General features: G+C 45.4%; 1 protein-coding gene across 2 annotated transcripts in view; it reads right to left on the reverse strand.

The window, feature by feature from the left end:
- LOC147891954 (protein transport protein SEC24 C-like) overlaps positions 1 to 22812 on the reverse strand; it is a 58791-nt gene extending 35979 nt beyond the window's left edge. For both annotated transcript variants that reach the window (XR_015542510.1, XM_087388937.1), the window contains exons 1-4: positions 21625 to 22812; positions 1570 to 1797; positions 1364 to 1438; positions 1151 to 1249 (exon numbers count right to left, since the gene is read on the reverse strand). Coding sequence is in view for 1 of the 2 variants with exons in the window: in XM_087388937.1 (XP_087245063.1) it covers positions 1151 to 1249; positions 1364 to 1438; positions 1570 to 1797; positions 21625 to 22491 (1269 nt within the window). In the remaining variant the exon portion in view is untranslated. The remainder of the gene's footprint in view (positions 1 to 1150; positions 1250 to 1363; positions 1439 to 1569; positions 1798 to 21624) is intronic.
- Positions 22813 to 23670: the final 858 nt, after the last annotated feature.

Raw genomic sequence — 23670 nt, forward strand, 5'->3', positions numbered from 1 at the left:
CTCATGCTCTCACGGATGATCCGGGGGAAACCGTCTGTGTGCTTCTCCACTCCAACTAGATGCAGCCTTTTAGACCATCACATATCTACACCATGTTAGATCATATGGGGACTGCACATCAGGGAGACAGAGGTTGCCATGGTTGGCTCTCGATTCCTCCATGAGGTTGGCAGCGGAGGGAGACGAGCGATGCTAGTATGCACGGACTCACAGATGGTTTGTGAGACTAGGGTTCCACATCGATAGGATACCTCCTTTTCAGTACAGTTGATGCCCCTCCGGTACTCCCACCCACCATGCCGATCAGGCCACACACCAACCAGGTTATTCGAGAGGATCTCCTACAGCTACATACCTTTAGGACCTGGTTGGAGCCGAGGGAGCTTCCTGTGAAGCTGAGTTTCTACAGAAATTAGTGTCTTTGTATTTCGGAGGAGGGATTCATCACACCACCAGGGTACATTGAGCTTCATATGCCTCACTACGTACGTATCTCCATCGGACAGTTTCGGGTATCATCACACCGCCTCCACATAGAGAGCGGCAGAGCAAAGGGTGTGTCCCATACTATAGTCTTTGAAAGACTGAAGGGTCTATGAGACTGAAAAAACCAGATACAATGAACTGAATGGGTGGAGCCTCTAAGTGGGCATATGCACCCAAGACAATAAACATAAAGCACAAGCACAAGTGTCTGAGCCCATGGAGAGGTGCTGTGGCATCACTGTGGTGGTCCTATATGTTGGTGGAGGAGCCACGTCCACGAGAGGCTCCAGTGGTGTACGGGGCTGCAAGAGACCAAAAGGTCTATGAGACTGAAAAAACTGGGATACAGTAGAAAACACTTGTGTGGAGCCACTAAAGTGGGCATCCACTCCCACAACCTACTTAATGATATCAGTTGTAGACTGAGAGTCTTAAGGTTTCCATTTGAGCTCCCTGATGAGAGCCTTGCCTTCCCGATAGATGGCCCACTTACGCTCCTTTCTAGCTGCCTTCAGCTTCGCTAAATAAGTTCATTATGTCTCTGTTATGGGGTAAAGCAGACGGCAGGGATACACTGTAGCACAGGCATGAAACCAGCTTTAACTCCCAAAATCAAGCATTGCAAGAACCTGCACAAAGGTTGAAGATGTCTAAAAGAAAATACCTGAACGGGATCCTCTGAAGGGTGTGGTAATGCTAGTGGTTGTACCAGCAGAACCAAAGGCATACAAGAAGTTGAGAGTAAGTCTCCTGAACAAGGAATCTGCATGTCACAGCAATCAAGGTCCAAAATGATAAAGACAAAATGTAGTATTATGCTTGATGAGCTGTGAAACACCAAACACAATATGCAGCGTTAATTTGAAAAGGCCCTTACCTGGTTGAGAGTACACCTCATATATCGTGGGCTGCAATTTCCGGTATCTCTTACAATAAAGTCGCTTGTTGCAGACTTACCAAAGAAGAAAAGGGGGAGGAAACAAAAATCAGAAGAAACTAGACTACTCAATCTTGTTAAAAAACAAAATGAACTCAAGAACAGTTTGGCACTTTTCAGTCTTTGTGGCCAAAGCATGTACATACCGGAGGAAGCATAGCCTGGTTGTTCACACGACTTTCAAAGGTGGTGGCGAGTGTGGAGCTTGTTTGAGGTCGAGGAATTTGATTGGGATCAATACGTGAAGTACCCGCTGATGATGGAGTTGCCGCAGGAGATCCTGGCTGTGAAATACCTGGTCCAAGGTACTGACTCATAGATGGAGGTGGCATCGGTGCCACAGTTTGAGCTGGCATTCCAGGTATAGCCTGGGGCTTTGGGGTTGGGCCATACAAATTAGCTCAAATTAGAATGCAACCACATCCAGACAAACAAGAACTATACAGCAATGATAAGACTCTAAAACAACAGTGACACATGTTGTTCCATCATTGTAACTGCACACGCAAGCCCAGAGGCCGCTTAGTGTTACTACTTGCCGTGATATACATACAAACCACAGAGAAAGGCGCTTGGCTTCATATGCAAACTGGACTAGACAGGTAGGAGCGGGGGGGAGAAAAGTCATCAAATTAGACTAGAACAAACACCCAAGCCCTTTGTTAAGCATACAACCCACATATCTTAAACAACATGTCATTCTCCAAATGCCAGATTCAACCTCAATAATAACTTCTGATGTGAATTGCTCACGAATAGCAATATACTGAACTACATGCATCCTCAATCTCCGAATATTTGAAGACAGCAAATTCAGGTGACAATTTCTTCACCTAAGGCTTACTCATGATCGACAAGAGAATGGGGCGGAACCTTCCCCATTTATGAGTTTGACTATAACAATAACATGCATCAATCAACAAACAAAGCACACTTCAAAGTTTGAAATGGTGGTCATATTTTTCCCTCTCCCATGATAACACAATAGACAAGATATTTGCTGCTATTTAATGGGCATAAGATTGTGTTGGCAAAATCCTCATTGGTTAGATTGTGTGGAAACTATGGAGAACCTTTGATTTGATCATGTGGAAACTATGCCTCTTAATTTACAGGCATGTGATCGGTGATCTACAATTGCATAGTGATTGGAGTCTTCTAATTGGTTCATGGTAGCTAAGAATAGCATGAAGTCCACTTCGCATTGGCTGATTTCAACATGGTAGTGGAGCAAGCAAAGAGCCAAGTCAGAATTTTGTCGGAAAGGGTCTTGATGGATATTCATCAGAGTTTGTTGTGAGGTTCTACGTGAGCTTGGTCCTTGTAATTCTTGTGAGAGCATTTAGGTTTTGAGTTTGTAGGTCTTGAAGATCTATCAAGTCATTTGAAGTTATTTTAAGCTCCATCGTAAGGATTTGTGCGTCTAAAAAACGAGAGAATTTGAGGAAACTATTCTCCTTGATGTGGTAGCGTCTGTTAGTGGATGCAGTTACCCTCAAGAATGGTGTCCATCACTGGCTAGACCCTTTCCCAACTACAAATTTCATAGAAGGAGCTCCATCGAATTACGCAAGTGCTGATTTGATGGACAAGCGCATCCATCACCGGAAGTAACTTCGCAAGATGGCTCTCCCTTAGTCTAGGATCAGCATCACGGAATTTAGTAGAGGCTCATGGTTCTTAATAGAAACGGAACGGCTACTGGTAGTGTGGATTGTGTTTGATATAGCAACGGCCATGCATATACGTGAAGTTCTGCATAGCGCCAAACTATGTTCCACCAATCGAGGAATTTTCATGATGAGGAGACTACAATGGTGGATGAGTATTTGGGTGTGTCTACCTTTTGTGAGCAACCAGTTTGGCAGTTCTAGCTTGGTTTTTATGAATAACTAGACTGTGTTTTAGAGATGGTTTGCTCTGTCTCAATCTGAATCTTCCTCAAATTCAGAATCCGAATCCTTTGTAACCACTTTCATAATCAAAATCATCCTTTCTTGACTTTCTTTTACGTGATCAATGACCTAATCCACTCTGCAAAATGAGTTGAAATGAGATGAATAGCCCTAATTGTTTTTTGGGAGCACTCTATTTGTCTCTAGGAAGAAATATTCTGAGGTCTAGCCAAAGGTGTTTCATGGCACATCATCTAAATTTCGCTCTCCCAAGGGACAAGCAAATGGAATGAGCACGCCATGCAAAAGCTACGAGACAAAGAAATTGTAGATCGTATTGGCCTCACACCCACATTCGATAGGTTCGAGACTAGCTTCAAGAGAGCCTCATGTTAGAAATACCACATTCAAGATGTCACCATCATGGTGTGGTGTTTTTCTCTCCATCATACATCGGCGAGACTACTCAACTACTACTTTAGCAGAGTGTAGTATACCTGAGCTCATATATCTAGATGAATCCAGGAACATGCCCACACTCTTCCTATAAAAAACCAACATAGTGCAGTTTCAAGTTCATGACAGTCACTCATAAGGTTAAAAACCATAAACTCCATCACGCATAGCAGGGACTAGCTACTATGACATCCCCACTGACATCATCAGTGCCCAACAGTGAGTGTAGACCATAGTATAAACATATGCTCTCACACATACAAATCCACACACCCACACATACATGAGCGTCCATTTATACAAAGTTTTCGTACTGAGTTTCTGTAGTCACTCCGAAGGTGAAGGGCAAACTCAGCCATGACGAAGGTGTTGAAGTTGGGAGCAAGAAGCAAGAGAGCAGAGAGCAAAACGTAAAATGCTTGAATAGATAAGATTGAGAGTCTACAAGTGAGGAGGTGGTTTTGTCTAAATGACAAAACCACACTGTGGTTAGGGAAAAAACCTCTAGTGAGGGAAACGTGCCCCTAACTCACTTATGGATTACATTGGTCACTGAAGAGAATATGCCAATAATTCTAACACCCCCCTGTAGTGCCAATGTAATGATGTACAAGGAAGTGATCGATCACCAAAAGGAGATAAGTTCAGGGCATTGCGAAATGTCTCAAACGTCTCACGTAGAAGTGCTTAGGTGAAGATATCTGCAACATTGTTGTTGACACATAGATCATACTGATCTCCCCTGCATGCAACTTCTCTCTGACATAATGATAATGAACCTCAATGTACTTCGTGCGAGCATAAACATCATACATAGTAAGCTTCAGCCCTAGCTCCATATAGGCTTATAGTCTTGCATGTTGAACCTATCCAAGAGCTTTTGCACATACTTGGATTGAGACATAACAATGCTACGCTTGTCTTGTATGAACTGGATCCCCAAATAGAAATTTAACATGCCCAAATCTGTCATGTCGAATTCAGCTTTCAATTCAGCTTTGAAATCTGCAATTATTTCCTCATTTGACCTTGTAAGCAGCATGTCATCTACATAAAGAATGATGACCAAAATATTCCCCCATCCTTCTTGATGTAGAGGGTGCTTTCTGTGGGACTATTGTGTAATCCCTTACTTGCCAGGAAGGCATCAATCTTGGCATACCATGCACGTGGAACTTGTTTCAGCTCATATAAAGCTTTATTCAGCTTGCAAACTTGAAGTGCATTGCCCGAAAGTTCAAATCCATGAGGTTGTTTGACATAAACCTCTTCCTGCAAGTCCCCACTAAGGAAAGCTGTTTTTATGTCCAACTGATGGACATTCCAAACAAAATTTGCAGCCATGGCAATGACTGATCTGATAGTAGTCATCCGGGATTAAGAGCAAAAGTCTCCTCATAATCTATGCCCTTTTTTTTAGCATAGCCTTTGGCAACCAACCGTGCCTTGTACCTTTCAATAGACCCATCTGACTTCCTTTTAACTTTGAAAACCCATTTGGTACACATTATCCTTAGCATCTTCAAAGTCTCAGGTTCTTCTTCATCAAGAAGAGTATCTGCATAAGCTAATTCAACAGAAAGAGTCCACCTTGCGTGCCTGTTCGACATTACCCAGCAAAGGGTATGCATAGCGGAAGACTGATTGAATTGCCCAGGAGCTCACATAGTGTGGTGTGGGGTGTGGAATCACAAACTTCTTAACTTAATGTGCATAGAATAGATGTGAAGACTCATCAATAGACAATGCTCACAGACAAATATAGAAGCAACACTTTATATTTCCGTCTGTCCACAAAGTAGGACAGGATACAATACCAAAAGGTTCTCCTACTAGACGTCAAGCACTTCTAGATCTCTGAGCCCGCGTGCTCCACCTCAAGCATATGTAGACTCTCTGTCCAGAGTGTTCTTCTCCACCTTACTGCCTATGAATCAGCCTACGTGGGCAGCACCTTGCTGAGCTAGGTCTACAGCCTTCCAACTCCCTTGGTCCTCTAGGATAGGCTCCAAGTGTGCTGGTGTCTGCTACTCCTACTGCTCCTACTTTTGCTACTCCAGAAGATGATCACAACACCTTGCTGCCCTACAAGACAGCCAAGGTCCAACCTCTAGGGAACTCAGTCTGCAGCACACCTTCCGCTTTCCTTCACCCCCAATGTGAGGCCCAAGGGAGTGGCTTCTGGCTACTCCTGTCTGCTCCTGCTCTTGCTGAATGGTTGGATGAATTATGAGGCCTAGGGCCTCTCCTTTTCTAGGCCCAAGGCCTAGTCCAAATAGCCTACTGGTCAGCCCTATTTTGGCCGACTCAGTCTGGCTGAAAACCAACCTGGTTGGCAGCCCCTACCAGCCCAACCAGGGCCCTATACAAGGGTCTTTACTAGGCCCTTTACAACCTTTGTTCCAAGCAGGGACCCAGCCCTCTTGACCAGCCTAACCAAGGCCTGGTTGGCTGGCTCAACCAGCCCCAACCAGCCCTACTGTAGGCCGACCTGTTTGCTGATCTGTCCCACCATATTCCTACGCCATCTTTAGGGGATGTTGCAGACAATGTGCCTACCCACACGCCTCGCCAAATAGCTCGCCATGTAGGCGCTTGTACCCCGGAATACCCTGCCATCTTGTGCTGCTCCAGATCTATGCCATGTATGTATCGCCACGTGTTGCAGCCACTTTGATGCCTCTAGGTACTTTCCTTTTTTCTCTCTGATCTCTGCCCCCATGGCAGCCATCTTGCTGCCCATGTGGCCATCCCTCAAGACCTAGGTCCACCCCCCCCCCATGCTCTCCTCATATGGGGGCTTACAGATGGGGAGGTGACCTTTCCAACAGTGCCTTGCTGCACTACGAGTCCTGCCAAGCAAAGGTGCCTCAACTATACTCTCCCTAAGAGTCTATAGCAACCAATTCGGAACTGTTTTTGCTGCGTGTATCTCTTGAATCTCTTGCCTGACAACATCATCCACTACCTGTGGAGGAACAAAATCAGCATGTGGCTGAATCGGGGCATGTGGAGCAGGTGGAGATTGCTGTAAATTCTGATTTTCAGCATGAGCATCAGCTGGGGAACCAAAAGCAACAGGAAGCATCCTCTCAAAAACATCTTCTGAAGAAGCTGAAATAGTGAATCCAGCATGTGTATAAGCTGAATTCTCTGAAAAAATGACATCTCTACTCACAAAAATCTTGCATGTGGCAGGATTGTAGAGACAATAGCCTTTGCTTTGTAAACTATACCCAACAAAGATACACTTTAGCGCCTTATCTGACAACTCATATCGACACTCCACAAGCACGTGGGCATATGCAACACATCCAAAAACACGAAAGTGACCCAGTGAAGGCTTCCTCCCATGCCAAGCCTCATAGGGAGTGATTGTCTTCAAAGCTTTTGTGGGAGCCTGATTTAAAACATAATTGGCACACATGAGGCCTTCAAGCCAAAATCTATGAGGCAACTTCTTGCTAGTGAGCATGCATCTATCCATCTCCATGAGAGTTCTATTTTTCCGCTCAGCTTTGCCATTTTGCTAAGGGGTAGGCCTCACTGCTGTAAGCTGATGTGTGATACCTTTCTCCTTCAAAAATGCCTCAAATTCATGAGACATATACTTCCCCCTTCTGTCAGTGCGAAGTGTCTACACTGTTCCTGTCTCATTTTCAACCATGGCCACAAAGTGTTTGAAATGCATTAACACATCTGATTTTTTCTTCAAGCCATAGACCCAAGTATAATTTGTGGTCATCTATAAATGTGACATAATACAGATAACCACCAAAAGAAAGTGTCCTCATGGGACCACAGACATCACTATGTATGAGTTGTAATTTGCAAGTAGCTCGTATTGCACCATCCTTTTTAAAATGAAATCCATGCATCTTACCAAGGATGCATCCCTCACAGGCATGAGGAGGAGGTGACTCCAAAGGGGACAATGCATCAACCATAGCATGCTTCTGAAGTGTCATCAAGCTGCCATAGCTCATGTGCCCATCTCTGGCATGCCATAACTCCGCATTCTGCATGGCAGCAGTAGGAGTGCTTATCGCATTCTGCATGGCAATAGTAGGACTATGTCACAAACAAAGTATTCAAAGGTATTGTTGCAAAAATTTAAAATGGAGAACTGTAAGCCTGTGGCTACTCCATTGGAAAAGGGACTCAAGCTGAGTAAGCATGATACTGCTAAAAAGTTTGATGGCACTTTGTACAGGCAGTTGGTTGGCAATTTGATATATCTATGCTCCACAAGGCTTGATATTGCCTACACCACAGGGCTTTTGAGCCAGTTCATGCATTGTCCCACGATCACACATTGGAATGCAGCAAAGAGGGTTCTCAGATATGTCCATGGCACTCTCTCTCTTGGCTTGCATTATGCTTCAGATTGTAATCTAAAGTTGAGTGGTTTCACCGACTCAAATTGGTCAGGGGACATTAATGATAGACGGTCCACTACTGGCTATTGCTTCTCATTGGGTTCAGCCTGTATCTCATGGCTCAGTAAGAAGCAAGAGCAGGTCTCTCTTTCCTCCAGTGAAGCAGAGTACAAAGCTGCAAATTCAGCCACTACGGAGTTAATGTGGTTAAGGAAGCTTTTGCATCACTTGCATCATGCACAAGATGGTGAAGCAAACTCTGTCTTCTGTGACAGCCAAAGTTGCATTGCCATAGCCAGCAATCCTGTCTTTCATGCTCGCATGAAACACATTGAAAATCATTATCATTATGTACGGGATTGTATTTCTGATGGCTTCATTGATCTCATCTATTGTCCATCTGAGGACAATGTAGCGGATATCTTCACCAAAGCCCTGTCAACAGATCTTTTCTTACGACATCAATTTGTGCAACCATGGTACTTTAGGTACTGCAGGGTACACCTAAGATGCTTCCAAGGTACTTTCAGTTATGTCTTTGAGGGGGAGTTTGTAAGAGATTACAAAGATATGGTGTTGTAAGCATAAAGTCAACCCTATGGTTGACCAATAGTACTTGGGTGTTGGAAAGGTCACCTCCCCATCTGTAAGCCCCCAAATGAGGAGAGCGTGAGGGAGGGAGACCTAGGGTAGGATGTGCCCAAGAGAGAAAAAGGAAAGTACCTGGACGCATCAAAGTGGCTGCAACACATGGCGTCGAGACCATGGCAGATTGCGATGCATACATGGCATAGATCTGGCCTGGAAAAGACATATCTGGAGCAGCATGAGATGGCGGGGTATCCCGGTGTACAGGCGCCTACATGGCAAGCTATCTGGCAAGGTGTGTGGATAGGCACATGGCCTGCAGCATACCCTAAAGATGGCGCAGGAATATGGCGGGACAGATCAGCAAACAGGTCGGCCAACAGTAGAGCTGGTTGGGGGTGCGTTCAGAGTTCTGGTTTACTGAAATTGAGTTTGGTTGACTTTGCTGTGTGGTATAAACAGCAAAGATGTCGACCTCTACAGCCTCTTCAGTCCCTGCTTTCCCTTCCTCCTTCCCCAGTTTTCTCTCTTTCACTATCCCTAACTTTGGAGAGTCTGGGAACCTGGACGGGACTAATTACCCGATCTGGAAAGTGAAGATCCGGAGTCATTTAGTGGCTCGGAAGTTATGGAAGCTGACCACGGGAGTGGAGTGGAAGCTGACCACGGGAGTGGAAGCTGGAGGACATGGTGGACAGGAAAGGGGAGATACTCATGGCAGTAGACAGAGAGGAGCTTGAAGCTTGGGAAGACAGAGATGCCCATGCCCTGGCAATAATCATAGGGACTACGGCGGACTCCGTTCTTCCACATATCCAGTTGGCCGAGACGTCAGTAGAGGCGTGGGCCACCCTGAAGGATCTGTACGAGACGGACAACACCTCTCGGATTGTGCTTCTTCAGCATCAACTCTACAATCTTGATATGGAAGAAGGAGATACGGTACATACCCATTTGATGAAGGTCAAGGTGGTGAGGGATCAGCTGGCAGCAATTGGTCAGAAGACACACTCATGCCATTTGGCCTTGATGGTACTAAGGATATTGCCTCGGAGTTTCAAGAGCTTTGTTACGGCTGTGACAGCAGGACAGAGGACCAAACCTCTGACATTTGAGGAGTTGGGTCTGTTACTGCTACAGGAGAAAGCTCGGGAGAAGCTCTACAACGAGGACAAAGACAACAAGGCGATACTGGCAAAGGATTCCGCTGGCAAAGGAAAGGGCAAGCCTAACAGTGGCAAGTCCAAGAAAGACGAGTCTGACGACAAGGGGACTTCGAAGAGGAAGCATAAGAAGAAGTGTTTCTACTGTGATACGCCAGGACATTTTGCAAAGGATTGCAGAAAGAAAAAGGCGGATCTGAAAAACAAAAAGGAGTCTGACTCAAATTCAAAGGGAGAGGCCAAAGCAAATGTGGTAATCGAGGAGTTGTTTTTTGTGACATCACCGAATGTTACCGAGGTCAGATATGTTGATCCAAAAATCACAGTGAGGATGTCTGACATAGAGATGTGGGTCGACGAGGAGTCATATGCCTTTGTGAAGGTGACGGACAGCATGGTACCTTCCAGGTGTGTGGCTATTGACACTGACACGAGGGTGGATTCCATGGAAGGCCCTAGGGTCTCTTGGTCAGATGGATGCTGGAGTTCAGAAGGGGACAGTATAGGATTACACAAGCGCTTGGTGGGTGCCTCAATGAGGGTTTGCTTTCAGAGGGAACATTCAGGCAGTACAACAGTCTGGTATGTATTTGATATTCTGCATTTAAGCCTTTATAGCATGCTGTGGAGAGATTCTGCTCTTCATTTGTCTCAGGTGATAAGAGATTGGAAGGAATTGGCCTTCTTCGAAGGCAGAAGGGGAAGTATTGGTGCTTCTTCAAATCTTGGACGCAGATTGCTAGAAGGTGATGGACAAAGAGTACTGAAGCCAGAAGAGTACCTGCTTGAGAACTCAACGAGAGTTCATGGTCCAGGTTATCTGGAAATATTCATTGGTTGCACACCTTGCCAAAGGAAGGACGGGTTGAAACAGACCCTCAGAGCATGGTGCCTGGAAGACTTCAGGTTGTTCACTCATTATGAGGGGGACAACTGGAAGATCGTGACGGCTGGATTGCTCGAGTTTGAAGGCAGGAATGTGACGGAAGATGGTGGTGCCAGGAGGAGCTACCAGAGATGGACCTGTGTACCAGGATGGTGTGCGGAAGCGGAACCGGACCTGGTGGAGCAGGAGGCACTGGATGAAAAGCCAGGAAAAGATTTTGACACCGAAAGGTTCCAGAGGACTACGCGTAACCAGGGAGTTACTGGAGCATCGTCATCGACGTGTTGGCATTGGGCCGAGATGTGTTGGAAAGGTCACCTCCCCATCTGTAAGCCCCCAAATGAGGGGAGGGGGACCTAGGGCAGGATGTGCCCAAGAGAGAAAAAGGAAAGTACCTGGACGCATCAAAGTGGCTGCAACACATGGCGTCGAGACCATGGCAGATTGCGATGCATACATGGCATAGATCTGGCCTAGAAGAGACATCTCTGGAGCAGCACGAGATGGCGGGGTATCCCGGTGTACAGGCGCTTACATGGCAAGCTATCTGGCAAGGTGTGTGGGTAGGCACATGGCCTGCAGCATACCCTAAAGATGGCGCAGGAATATGGCGGGACAGATCAGCAAACACGTCGGCCAACAGTACAGCTGGTTGGGGCTGGTTGAGCCAGCCAACCAGGCTTTGGTTAGGCTAGTCAAGAGGGCTGGGTCCCTGCATGGAACAAAGGCTGAAAAGGGCCTAGTGAAGTCCCTTATATAGGGCCCTGGTTGGGCTGGTAGGGACAGCCAACCAGGTCGGTTTTCAGCCAGACTGAGTCAGCCAAAATAGGGCTGACCAGTCGGTATTTTTGTCAGGCCTCAGGGCCTATAAAAGGAGAGGCTCAGGCCTCATTTCAATATCCAGCAGTGCAGCTTCCAGCAGAGCAGAAAGGAGCAGCAGAGCACAACCCTTGGGGCCTACATCCAGAAGCTGAAGGAGTGTTGCTGCAGACTTAGCTCAGTGTGAGGCTGAGACCTTGGCTGTCTTCTAGGGCAGCAAGGAGCTGAGGTCAAAGGACGGAAAGTCTACAGAAGCTCCAGGTGGAGCACGCGGGCTCAAGTTAGAGATAGCCAGCTGATAGGAGAAGGACCTTGTGGTAAGATCAGAGGACCACACCATTGGTGGGACTCTGGATCTATCTCTCTTGTATTGTGTCCATAGTTTTGGACGGAAATATATATTTTGGTGGTTTCTCTATCTGGACGGTTCATTGTCTATTGATGAGTCTGCACATCTATTGAATGCATATAAGTAAAGAAGTTTGTGATTCCACACCCCACACCGCACACTGTGTGAGCTCCTGGGCATTACTATAAGTCTTCCGCTGCGTGTACCCTCTGTTGGGTCATTTCTAACATTGGGTACTATATATACCAAGTATTGTTTCATTTGAACATTTCTATTGGAGCTTTCTTGTGTGTGCACTCTTGCTCACTTGTGTTCACAACCTGTCTCCACTTTGTTCCTACAGCTGCAACTCAGGAAAGCATATGAGTCATCCTCAAGAGTAGCTGTAGTATCTGGACCAGCCACTAGAAAATCTGAAATGCAAGACAAAAAGGCATAATCCTCTTCCACAAAGTTGGATGTAGCACCCCCTCCTTCATGTGCATGAGCTGATGCATCTAGGACAGCCATACCCGAATCCTTTTTCTTCTCCTTTGCTATTCTTTTCTTGCATTCACCAATGTAATGACCCGGCTTCTTGCAGTAGTGACAAATATCCTTCCTCTTGGCTTCTCTGCATCACCTTTAGCCTTATGAAAGGGCTGTTTGGAATCAGCTTTGTGCTGATGTGTGGGCTGATTTCCATGTTGCTTTTGATCCCCTTTGCCTTTGGGCCTGAATTTTGAAAGCATGGCATGCTCGCCAAACCGTGTGGCCATGTTCTTCCTTGTTTGCTCTTCCTGCAACAAGAGTCCTACCAACTCGTGGAAAGAAAGAGGATTGCTGCCCCCCCTCAATGACAAATTCAGCAAGGTATGAAAACCGAGATACGACTCAGGAAGAGAATTTAGAGTGGTGGTAATCATCTCTAAATCAAAAATGATCTCATATATATTCAGCAAGTGTTCCCCAAATACTGAAGCTTGGTGAGGTGAGCATTCATGGAATCACCCTCATCCATATGTGTGTGAGATAGCTCTCTCTTCAAGAATGAGACTCGGGCATCATTTCTAGCTGCAAACATGCTCTCTAAAATATCCCAAGCTGCCTTTTTGAGGTCTTGCATGACTGAATGTGAGGAATGATAAACCTTTTGACAGAAAGGGAAATGACTGAAAGAGCTTGTGCATCCGTGAATCCTACCTTTTCTGTTCCAGTGTGGGAGCCACCAAAGCAGTAGCTGCTGCTCCTACCACTTGTCCTGCACCTTAACCTGTACCCCTACCTTCACCTTGAGTAGGAGTGACACACGTGTAGCCACAGTTTCTAGCCTTGTCTCATCTCCATTGACATAATCCCATAGATGTCTGCCAACTAAGATGTTGCGCACCATAAAGCTCCACAAGGAGTAGTTGGTGCCATCCAACTTATCCTCCTGTGTGAGGACACCAAAGACCTCATTGGGATTGTTCTGAGCCATATCTGCTAGACAACTCAAAAAATTCAGCAAACCAAACAAGTGAAATCCCTTCTTGGGTAGTAAGATGCACAACCAAAGTCTGCAAAAAAATATGCCCAAAATGACAATTTGTTGTCACAGCCTATCAAAGGCTTAAAATGCACCATAATGTTCTGCAAATGCCCAAAAAACTAACAAATTTGTCTGCAAAAATTGGCAAATGTCTGCAATGTGACTCAAACTGAGTCCAAAACTTCTTGCAAAACTCCCAAATTATCTATCCACTGCCAAATTGCATCCAAAATGCAAAAGCCCCAAATTCCTGCAAGAAATTGCAACTAAAAGGGGGCAAATTGACCAAAGGCCCCAAATGTTGCCAAAATTGCACTTTGCCTGCAAAAGCCCCAAATTTTTAGACAAACTACAATCTGCTTGCAATGTCTGACCAAAAATTGCACAAAAGCACTCCAAAAAATGCAATGTGCATGCAAAGAACTCAGAAGCCCCAATTTCTCTGCAAATAGAAGAACCTGCAAAGAAAGATGTCTGCAAAGTGATCTTGCAAGAAGACCGGGCCAACGTGTACGATGTACGGACGGGATGCAGCTTCTACGACGTACGGATGCGAGTTGCGCAGTACGGTGCAAGTAGCGATACAAACGAACGTCAGAAGCTTAGGTTGGAGGCAAGAGCTACAAAAGGCTAGCACTAAAGAAGAAGGCTAATCAAAAAGTAGTCCAAAATCTCTTCATTCAAGCTACAATTGCTTGTGAAGACTAAACGATTTCATTTAGCAATATACATGTGCTCACTTATTTAGCGTTGAATACCATGGGTTGACAATCAGTGGAATGGAGACCAAGCATCACATGCCAAATTTCTCAAGCTTCCCAATGTGCCTAGAGAGTACAAGGGTAAGACACCACAACTACAGCTGGATGAATACTGAAGTTCACTTGGTTGTGGAGAACCAAACTTGTTCCAGCCATAGGGGATCTTGAAGACCTTAGGAGAATAGTGTCTCATTGGGTGTTTTGGCCAAGGCATGCCCCCACTTCACTGATCGCATCCCTCCTCAACCAAGAGTGGCATAAGTCACCTTCCAGCAACTTGCAACCGAGCTTCGAAGTAGCACCAAGACTTCCCCCTCAGGAAGCTTTCACCCTGCAATCCCCCAATGCTTGAGAAACATAAAGCAAAGATTCTGCCCATAGCATGCTAACTAAAGTCTGAATGTAAGCACAAAGAATATCCATACCAATGAATTCACCCATTTGTGTGCTTGCTCTGAAAACAACCATGTACCTCATGGAGGATCCTTGTGCAATCCTCTAGTGCCATCTTCACTGTCCCTGCATTAGTCTAGCTCTAATACTTGAGGTTCTCTCAAAGACACCTCCCTCATGCAAAAGATATCAGCTTTGGACCCAAAACAATCTGAGCATACATTGCTGTCCATTTCTACAAAGGTTGTTGGCCCCTCTTCAGACCATCTATCAATGCCAAACATACACACCACTACACAAAGATGTGCATATCTTACCTCAGTAACACTCGAAATTGTCGCCAAGAAAAGCTGCTGGTTTTGACTCCTCTGACTCTTTCTTTGACTCCTTTCTTCTCTTTTGGTCAGCCTTCTTTGTGAAGTCCTTCACAAAATGGCCTAGCCCGTCGTAGTAGAAGTATTTCTTCCTCATCTTGCCTCCACTGGAAGAAGACTCTTCATCATCATCCAGTTTGTCATTTCTCTTCTTGTTGTCGAGCTTGTTGACAGGCTTGCCCTTCCCTATGACTTTCCTACTGTCTTGCGCATAAAAGGCCTTATCTTCGGATCTATCGTACTTTCTCTCCCGGTCTTCTTCCTGTAGAAGTAGAGGCACTAGCTCATCGAAAATCGCTGGTGCTGACCATTGTCTTGCAACCATGGTTGTAACAAACCCTCTATAGCTCCTAGGGAGCATGCCAAGCAAAAGCCTAGCAATCCCTACCAAATCCATCTATTGACCAACAGCTGACAGTTGATCCCTCACCAGCTTCATCTCGATTATGCAACCCCCAACTGTGTCCCCCTCTTCGAACTTCATGTTGTAGTAGAGGATCCTAACCATGTTCTTGATTTGGTAAATGTCCTTCAGTGTGGTCCATGCTGAAAACGATGTATCCTGCAGTCAATGGCGAGGGCCTCTCCATCTCGCAGTACCTAATCCCTGCCTACTACTTGATCCACTAGTCTCAACACTGTCCTAGCTGCATTCTTGACATCCTGAGGCCTTTGCTCCACCACCAAGTTGCTCCAAATCTTCATCTTCTAGAGGGATAGTTGCTTCCGTCAAGCTTACGTGATTCTCCAAAACTTGAAATGGGCAATCTATGTGCCATGATGAGGAAATGAAGGGCTTAGGAGAAGTACACATGATTGAATCTGGATCACCTTCCTTCTCGCAAGGGTACTTGTCCGACAAACATAGAAGTTGATTTCTACAAGCTGAACTGAGATCTCCTTCACAAGGTTCTCACCTTCGAGCTCCCAACACTTGTGAGTCTTCCTCAAGGCTCTAATACCACATTAGAAAACAAAGGTGGAGGTTGCTTGCTACATGTAGCCAACGCTCCCCGCGATGGAAGATAAACAAAGAGGTAGCCCAAGAATCACACAGTGCTAAATTCAAATTCAACTTCTTTCCTTAGTGTGTACTAGTGTGAAGAGAGAGAAAGAGAGAGATGCAGACAGTCATTGAGGGAGAATAGAAGAGTAATATATGATCGTCCCAAAGATAGACCAAACCACATACAAAATGTATACACTGTGTCACCATCCATCACCAGGGCGCTACCTAGATCTAGACCCCTGTAAGCCAATATACCTAGATGAATCCAGGAACATTCCCAAACTCATCCTCTAAAAACACAACATAGTGCAGTTTCAATCTCATGAGAGTCACTCACAAGGTTGAAAACCATAAACTCCATCATGCATAGCAGGGACTAGCTACTATGACATCCCCACTGACGTCATCAGCGCCCAACAGTGGGTGTAGACCATAGTATAAAAATATGCTCTCACACATACAAATCCACACACCCACACATACTTGAGCATCCATTTATACAAAGTCTTCGTACTGAGTTTCTGTCAGCACTCCGGAGGTGAAGGGCAGACTCAGCCATGATGAAGGCTAGCACCAAAGGAGAAGGCTAATCAAAAGGTAGTCCAAAATCTCTTCATTCAAGCTACAACTGCTTGTGAAGTCTAAACATTTTCATTTTAGTCTCTCCTCAACGAGCATCTAAATCTAAATCTAGCTGATAGGGCAACGCACCATTTAACCTAGATCTAGACCCCTGTAAGCCAAAACTATTCTCCTACCTCCTCGTGGCACCTTCAAACACTCTCAGCCTATGTGACTATTACAGCCTAGCATATCAGGATTTTGTGAGGTGCAGCCTTAGTTGGCTGTAGGGTGAGGTTGTTGCCACCCATCAATGGATGGGATAAGATTTACAAACTATGCTCAACTTGGAAGCAAGGACAAGATGATTCTAGGAGAACCTCCAACGTCCGTGCGGTTTCTACAAGGCCTAACCTATAACCACTTTCTACATTCTCATGAATGGTTGTATAGTCCACCACACTAGCTCTAGGGTTACCTTAGGCCCCCGGTGCGAATAGACCCTTAAAACCCTTGAACCATGAGAAAAAGAGACCCCCCGTGGAAAGTCGGATTGCAACAACATTTTAAAGGGGTGATCCACCCATCAAGTACCCCCTATAACGGTATCTAGAACACCAATCCGCTCAAAACAAGTAGCCCAAACGGAGTGTTCTTGTTTACATCATAAAAACAAGCAAGAAAGGCTAAAAGAGAAGGAAGAAGAGGTCATTTGAAGTGGTTTTTCGACACAAGCGAAGTGGGAGTCGCATAAGTACCACCAACTCTATAACACTTGACTTTTGCTGTAAAATAAAGCCCTTTTCTGAAATTACAGCAAGTCATTCTCTCTCTCTCTCTAGTATTACTAAAAGGAAAGAATACAAGGAGAAGGGATATTTAATAATGAACTTGTCCTTTTTCCTACACTACCAGAAGGAGATAGGGAGAGAACACCATCACCTCCTCCTGAAGAGGATAATGTAGATGAGAGTTACACACATATTAAATATGATAACCCACTTATAGAATTACCTTCATCTCTCCTTCAAGAATCTCTTGATATGGAGTTTTCCTTTAGAAATGAAGGGAGAAACGAGTTCATCCATATTTTATCCACCTCTCTTGCTCCATCATACTTTGGGAATTATATTCTCTCCCAAGGTTGAAATTTGGCTCTCTTCGAGGGGGTACTTAAATCGTCATCTCCAAATTTCAGCACTCTCTTAGACCTAATTTTGTCATAATGGATTGTTCAATTATATGGCTAAGCTGAGAAACCAGCTTATCAACGGGAGACTCCTCTCTCCCTCTTGGACTCAGATTATAATCCATGTGTATGGGATTTTGAGTTAAAGGCGTAAACTCAGCGCCTTGCTCTTCAATTGAATTCGCCATTTTGAGCTATATTTTGCCCATCAAGATAAGACCGATCACGAGAAACTTGCTCTTGCCACACTGCATCTACAGAAGGATGCTTTGATGTGGTGGTCCTTATCACAAACAGGAAAAGAGCCTATTCTTCAATGGTCCAGACTTATAGAGCAGCTTAAGGCCACTTTCATGCCTCCGAGGCATGAAGAAGAATTGACCTTCCACTGGGAAAGGTTCAGGCAATTTGATAACGAGAGTAACCCTGAATTTACAGCTAGGTTCTGGAAACTCTCTTTAGAGTTACCTGAGAAGAGTGAGGATGATGGAAGGAAGAAGTATTTAGCAGCCCTAACCCGAAACTGAGGTGTGAGGTTCAAATGTTCAATCCAACCACTCTGAAAGACCTCTCTAAATTGGCTGAGATTGCTAAGAGAAAATTGAATCCTCGGAAACCTTTCAACAAAGGAAAAGAGAAAGCTATTGTACAAAATGTTAACAGCCAATCACCTCCTGGATGGATACCATTTCCTTCCATGATTGATGATGAGAAGAAAAAGCTAATTAAGGAGGGTAAATGTTTCGGATGTAAAAAACATAAGCCAAGGCATCCATGGCATAAATGTCCTACTCTATTAGCCAAAATTGCCAAAACGAATTCTGTAAAAGGGAAAGGCAAAGCATCCAAGCAGGAGGGTGAGGCTTCTACCTCCTCATCCCAAGACTCTACGGTGAACATAGAAGCAAGAGTAAATGCTATCCATTCAGCCAACACTGGTGTATGGATGCGTGAACTGAATAGAGGGTAGGCATATTCATTATAGAGTATAAACAGAGAAAAAAGAATTCTCCCCTCCATGTAGAGCATCTTGTGGAATGAATAGGGCTGAAATAGAAGAGTTGGAAAAAGAGAGTGATGATCTATAGTCTCTATAGATTAAGAAGCTCTTCATCACAAAATCATCTATAGCCATGTTTCAGCTTATTGAGCAAGTTACTATAAAGAGATTTCAGCAGCTAAGTATTCAGAAGAGGATTTTGAGCATGAAGAAATATTGAAGAGGCACTGAAGTGGTACTTCAGCATTTTGAATATTCAGCAAGCATCCAGAGGAACCAGAACTTGAAGATGAGATTTAAGTTCTGACTCAGAGGAGATCGTGTGCTACCAAGAGAAGACTATTTGCAGATTATGAAGAGGAGATGCAAATGCAGAAGTAAAAGAGAAAACGTACGCAAGAGAAAGAGACAAGAGAGGATCCATAAGAGGACTTCCGCCCATTCAAGCAAGAGGGAATGTATACCTAGATGAATCCAAGAACATTCCCAAACTCATCCTCTAAAAACACAACATAGTGCAGTTTCAATCTCATGATAGTCACTCACAAGGTTGAAAACTATAAATTCCATCATGCATAGCAGGGACTAGCTACTATGACATCCCCACTGACGTCATCAACGCCCAACAGTGGGTGTAGACCATAGTATAAAAATATGCTCTCACACACACACCCACACATACTTGAGCATCCATTTATACAAAGTCTTCGTATTGAGTTTCTATCGGCACTCCGGAGGTGAAGGGCAAACTCAGCCATGACAAAGGCTAGCACTAAAGGAGAAGGCTAATCAAAAGGTAGTCCAAAATCTCTTCATTCAAGCTACAACTGCTTGTGAAGTCTATAAACATTTTCATTTTAGTCTCTCCCCAACGAGCATCTAAATCTAAATCTAGCTGATATTTCCCATCTCTAATGAGGCGTAGATTTCCTGGGTTGAGATGGAGGCGGCAGAGCTATTGCATGAGGACACGTGGCAGATGGGTCCGCGGCATGATGACAGCAGTCTTCTGCGAGGTCCTAGCCTCTACAGTGGCGGGATATTGGCAATCTGAATTACAATTCTTGAGAAATTGTTTTCATGTACCAGTTGCTTGCTACTTTCTCTTCATCGCACTTAGTTCTCTTGAGTGCATTTGCCTTCTAGCTCTCATCGACGTCCATTCTTATCTCTTTTCTTCTCCTTCGTCTCGCCATGGGAATGGCTCATGCTCAATTTCTTCCTCTTCTTCCGTTGGTGTATATTGATTCCTAGTCGATTGATGCTCGCCTCCAGCTGCTACAGATTCAAAGTTTCAGCAATATTGATTGGGAGATTGTGGTTGTTCATCCATCAACATCGGCGCTTTGCTAGCAGTTGGTGGTAGGATCTGCTGTGGAGTTCTACTCTCTCGAGGGCGCTCTTTCCCATTGGAGGGCCAATCGGCATTCAAATTCTGCATGCATTGCACACATTTGCATTCTTGAGAAGGCTGGTTTCTTCACACTCAAGACACATAGGCAAGATTAGGGTGTACAGCCAGACTCCACTCAAAGCTGATCGCTGAGTTTTTCCAACCAGCAGGGCTTAAAGAGATGGCTCAAAAAGACAGTGATCGAGGACCAGAGCGAGAGACACGGTGGACTCGCTAGCGGCTTGAGGCACAGATCAAACTAGAGGACCTTCCCTCCATGCTCATCAAATCAGAGGCACAGCTGACGGGAGTGAAGTGGCACTTGTTCGCCGCAATAGCTAGGAGCCCACAGCGGACCACACATACTGACAGCCGTCCGTGCTCTATCACAGGCTTTATGCCACTGCAGCCTCATACATCACCGGACCCCGCTTAGGCTTGACCTCTACACCAGCTTCCAGATGATCATCACAGAGCTGCCAACCCCATTTTCTCCATGAGCCCAGAGATTTCATTTTGTGTATTGGTCTCTTTTTTGTATTCATCATGGGGTGCTCATGCCTGCCTAGAGGCTCCACCCTTTCAGCTCATTGTATCAGGTTCTTTCAGTCTCATAGAGCCTTCAGTCTTAGTTGACACTAGCTTTGCATCAGTACTGAGTCATGACTAAATTTGGAGCCTCGATAGAGCCTACCCACACAGATATCAGTCAGGAAGCTCACAGATCAGCTCAGAAAAGAAGCAGACAGCTAGGTATCAATGGCACAATTTTGATGAGGCATCTGAGCATCATATTGGAGTAACTTAATTGAAGATTGAATGCACAGCCAACATAAAAATCTTACAAAGGGGATTAACATATTGGTTGTAACTGGATTGCACAAGAAAGTTCACGGCAGCTTTGAAAGGACAAGGCAAGCCTGGTCAGCATCAAACGCAGCAGATGATGACAAGCTGTATCTCTGGTGCCCAGATGAAAATCGACATGTGATCAGTGCTTCACCAGCTACTGGTCAGATATAGAATAAGTGATACCTTGCTTGTGCACCATAAATATCTAGACACGGTGAAGAAACGGCCTTTTAAATCAGTAGATAAGGCCCATGCTGCTATATGCCGACTGAAATTTCCTCAAGGAAAATGTGTATGTTTCAAGGGTAGTTGTAAAAGGTTGCATCTCCTGACTTGAGATAGACATGTCTTAGATTCTAAATTGCAAAAGACCGATTTCAAATATGGCACAATACTATAGCGCAAGCTGTTTCTTTCTGCTGAAGTCTTTCATTGTACCAGAAATCCTGAAGCGTTCGTTAGAACATGTTCTGCAAGAGTCCCCCAACACACACCCAACATACACATGTGCACGTGCTGCTGTGCATAAAACAGCGTTCCACCCCCCTCCCCCTCGCCTGCCTCTCTCTCTCTCTCTCTGTCTCTGTGTTTCTATTTACATCAATAGTAAGAAAAAGTACTTACAGGAGGGCCTCCAAAGAATGATGGAGGAGCAGCAGATGCCACTGGCCATCTTGGGCCTGACGATCCCACAGGTGCTGTTGGTGGTGGAGGAAAACTTCCAGTACCAACTCCACTAAAATCTCCTGAAGCCAAGGACTGAGATTGAGGTGGCCTCCAAGGAACCTGCGCATTTGGCCTTTGTGGGTAGTACATGGCGGAACCTTGTGCCTGCACGGGGGGCCTGGTTGAAGCAAAGGGTGGCATTCCGGTCGACGCTTCTGGGTAAGCAGGACCATTCGACACATTGCTTTGCGCCCAGTTCGGAACTTGGTTTGCCACTACCGATGGGGGATCACGACTTTGCACGGCAGTGCCGGGTCTTCCCGGAATACTTCCTTGAGTAAAAGGTGATGCCCCTGGAAAGGGAGGCACCGCCCCGGCTGCTGGAGGAGGACCATTTGCTGGTGAATATACAATTCCTGAGCTACGAGGTGCACCAAAAGCAGGGCCTACGCCTCGTGGGAAAGGAGGAACTGAATTTGCAATCGGTCCTGAAAATGGACGAGGAATTGGAGCTGCGTTAGCGAAGGCCCCTGATGATGCTGGAGTGGCCGAATTGGGAGGGAGATTCGATGGAGCTGATGGGTTTCCAAAAGGTCCTGGAGGACGAGCGCCGGTGGTCTGAGCTGAATAGTCCACAGGAACCTGAGAAAAAGCGGGCATACCAGGGCGCGAGCCCTGCAAGGCCCAGGGGGGAGCGGGCGGTCTTCCAATATTCAGATTTTGCATAGAGGTGGGGAGGCTACCGATGGGGGGAGCAGGGGAGCTTTGAGGGGGAGGATAAGGAGGTCCATAGGGGCGTTGTTGCTGAGGATTGGGAGCAGCCATTGAATTGAGCAGAGTGCGGGGCTTTCAAGGCATCGATCGGCAGGAGAAATCAGGGAGAGCTTGGATCAAGAATGGTAGCAATGGGGAGAGATCCAGGGATGAATGTCTGGTGATGAATCAGCGATGGGAAAGCTGGGATCGATCGAATTGGTGGCGATGGTGGAGAAGGAATTGAGGAGGAGGAGGAGGAGATCTGGGGATCAGCCACGAAGGCTTTTGTTGGACGCAGCGGCGGCGTAGGTAAGCTACACACAAAAGCAGAGCACCACGGCCCCCTACAACTCCTTAGAGAATGAGTACGTTTTAGACCAAAAGCAGAGAATGAGGGGAGAAGACAGAGAGAGATAGAGAGAGAGCGCGCGCGCTAGAGAAATTTTATGTGAGAGAGAGAGAGAGAGAGACCCCAAGATACTAGAGAGAGAGAGAGATCACATAGAAATTTTATGAGAGAGAGAGAGAGAACACAGAAATTTTATGTGCGCTAGAGAGAGAGAGAAGAAAGAAAGAAAGAAAACTATATTAACGTCAGCGAGAGACCTTGCACGCCTATCAGGAGCACGTGCGCACGAGAGAGAGAGAGAGAGAGAGAGAGAGAGAAAGAATGAATGAATGAAGAAAACTCTATTAATGTCCACGAGAGACCAATAGGTCTATGGGACAGGGAAACACCATCTAGTATATCACATGGCCGCTCCCAAGGAGTGCATAAGCAACTCCAGTTATTTAGAGCACCAACATAGTATGTTGAAAACCGTGATTAGCAATACATCAGGTTAAGACTGAGAGTCTTTTGGTTTAGATTTAAAGTCTTTGATTTTTGGCCTGCCCCCGAATGGTAGGCCTTAGTATACGTTTGGTTGGGAATGAGAAAAATGCTCAATTTATTTTGTTTTGTTTAATCACAATTTTATAATTTGCTAATGTGCTACAACTATGCATGGCGATCTGTTCGTGTGCATTGTCTTCAAAGCGCATCTTCTTCTTTACCCTAGCAGTGTCAGATGCATGATGGCTGACTGTCTCATCTCCTGTATCAGGTGGCACAATATCAGATGCATGATGGCTGACTGTCTCATATGCATGATGGCACAATATCAGATGCATGGCAGTCTGTGTTTCTCTGTTGTCCTATGAATGGCCCTATTTGGGGCTTTGTCATGGAGTTTTTCTCTGCAGGTG

This window comes from Dipteris shenzhenensis, chromosome 17, assembly GCF_047967505.1.
Source record: "Dipteris shenzhenensis isolate YYH24624 ecotype China chromosome 17, Dip_SZ_1.0, whole genome shotgun sequence".
In the NCBI taxonomy this organism is placed as follows: domain Eukaryota; kingdom Viridiplantae; phylum Streptophyta; class Polypodiopsida; order Gleicheniales; family Dipteridaceae; genus Dipteris; species Dipteris shenzhenensis.